General features: G+C 34.9%; 1 protein-coding gene across 1 annotated transcript in view; it reads left to right on the top strand.

Annotated features, from left to right (window-relative positions):
• Window positions 1-2,500, top strand: part of LOC122260884 (uncharacterized) — a 16,771-nt gene that overhangs the window by 13,865 nt on the left and 406 nt on the right. Inside the window, exon 5 of the mRNA XM_086555694.1 lies at window positions 1-2,500. This exon is cut by the window's left edge and continues 1,202 nt beyond it; it is cut by the window's right edge and continues 406 nt beyond it. Coding sequence (XP_086411820.1) covers window positions 1-91 — 91 coding nt within the window. The 3' untranslated portion in view covers window positions 92-2,500.

The following is a 2,500-nucleotide window of genomic DNA, read 5'->3' as shown; positions in this document are numbered from 1 at the left end:
CTATCGAGAACCTGCCCAGCCATTCTTGTTCCCTGGAGAGAGCCCCGTTCTACCACTTTCGGAAAGTTACCTGCCTCCAACTACGCGTTGAGATGTCCTTGTTCTACGGGCGTTGCAAGTGTTTTGAGAGCAGGACAGACACGAAGTCGAAATCATCTTTTACTTTTAATAATGTGATGCACACTTTAGAAAACTTACATCGGTTTATATTATGATCTAATGGAGTGCAGGTTACAGTAAAAATCATTGTATGAAGAACTCCCTTTAATTCAGATGATCGTCTTGTAGGAGTATAAACTTATTGATGTTGATATGTAAGGATATCACATATTTCCAAAACGTTTACTCCTTGAGTGAACCAATGTCAAAATAGAAAAGGGAAAGCATTTTATAGTTACATATAATTGATTGCTTTACTCCATTGACACAGTGCCTACTGTAGAGTAATTATAAACTCAGGAATTCAGTCGTGTAGGATAATCAGTTGTTTGATCACAGTGTTTAACCCAATTTTGCCAATGCTGCTTTATTGATCAAGGATTCTATCACATTTGCATACTTTTCTAAGCATGGGTTTGACGGGTAACCTCATCATCTACATGGCAGGTCTATGCCTATATATAGCCCTATCATTGATTGTGTATTTTTTGTACTGACTAACCCCATAAACAATTAAGTTTATATATACTTTATGTAACTGGTAAAACTGATAAAAATGTTCAAATGCCCTTCTCAGTCTACACTAAGCTATTTATTTCTACTGAAGACATGTATATGGTAAAACAATACATAGCCAACTAAAAGGAAATAGTGATGGTGCAGTAGCTAATATTATTGATAATTTTATTGTGGATAATTTCTTAAGATTACTGTATCCAAGACTAAGTACATGCCTATTTCGCTTTGCACTCCACCATTCAGGAATAATCTATAAAAGGCAGGTACTCAATAGTCTTCTGTCCATAGTTATGTAAAAACAAATGTTCTGCATGTCCATTTATTTAATTTAAAAAATATAAATGTAATAAAAATAATAATGATCAACTTACGTTTTCTTTGATTATCAAAATTATTAAAAATCCCTATCAATCTATCGAATATGGCCATATGATTAAAAAACTAAAAGTAACGATACAGAGTTTGATCAGTGAGGACTTGGCAGTGTGGTCTGCTTTGGTGTTAAGGGGTTGTTTACACGGTCAAACGGTTTGTCAAACTTGGTTGTCGAACTTGCTTGTCAAACGGTCCGAGATATCAGAAGAAACAAACAATGATCTACTGAGGCGTGTCACCCCTTTCCTTACGTATGAAGATACATGTATGATTTGTTTGAAGCGCAACTGAGGTTTGATGTTCGACGCGTGTTCTCACATTCAAACGGTTTGTGGACAATGAAGCCCCGCCCACTAAAGTCAGGCTCGAACAGACTTTCTTCAAACTGTTTGACCAACGTGTTTGACAACCAAATACCCCGTTCACACGTTCAAACATCACTCCAAACACGTGTCTGTCGAACCGCGTTTGACGAACCGTTTGACCGTGTAAATCCCCCTTTACACTCTCCAGACCCTCCGGGGATGATGACTCTCATAGACTCTTTCAAAGAAATCAAAGATTTCACTGTCACACATACACTGAGTGAGATTAGGATACTTAGAAATTTACAATATATGTGGCTACATGCTTAAATGTAATATGCATCTGTAATGGCATTAAATCAATATGAAAGGAATTTGTACACAAAGGAAACAAAACACAATTTTCACATTATGTATTATGTACAATAAAATAACAAAATATCTCTGTACAGACGTCCTCCCTACAGAGTAAAATTTCGTACAGTGCTGGCTGTGATACAGACTATTATATAAATGCACATACCACGACATAAATGCAGAGAATATAAGTAAATGCAATATCTTCTCCATGTCAACTGCCCTGACTTGGTGTAAACTTCGCTGATCAGATAGATTATAGTTGTCACAGACCATTGCTTCTTTTTGACAAATAGGTTTTTAAAACATTATTTTTGAGTATTATTTGTATATTATTATACCAATTTGGAGCAAGATTTCTTCCTATACTGAACATATTGGGATGAGAACACCTACTACTAAGAGTCCACCCAGGTCCTTTCTTTAACTCCCTTATACTGAAGGGGAAATCCTTTGTATAAAAAGATAAGACCTAAAGAAAGATCATAAGTAATTCTTCTGTTCAACATTACAGTGTTATTTTCTTATGCATTCCAACTTTTATTGTTTTTATCAATTCTCAATTACAGTTCCATTAAAAAAAAAATATGTATATTAATTACAAGCCTTATCTACATCACCTTAGTCTGGCCACTCTACTTATGAAGAACACGAATAATAGAAAACATAAAATATCAATTCCACATGTAATTTAGTGTAAATTGTTTGACACTAAAATGACTAAAGCTTAAATAATGATATCATTCTCCAATAAGCATATTCGAGTTCCGATGTCAAAGATGCAA

This window comes from Penaeus japonicus, unplaced genomic scaffold (genome assembly GCF_977035675.1).
Source record: "Penaeus japonicus unplaced genomic scaffold, GWHDUDI00000001_assembly GWHDUDI00000031, whole genome shotgun sequence".
Classification (NCBI taxonomy): domain Eukaryota; kingdom Metazoa; phylum Arthropoda; class Malacostraca; order Decapoda; family Penaeidae; genus Penaeus; species Penaeus japonicus.
This window is presented reverse-complemented; position numbering and strand designations above follow the sequence as displayed.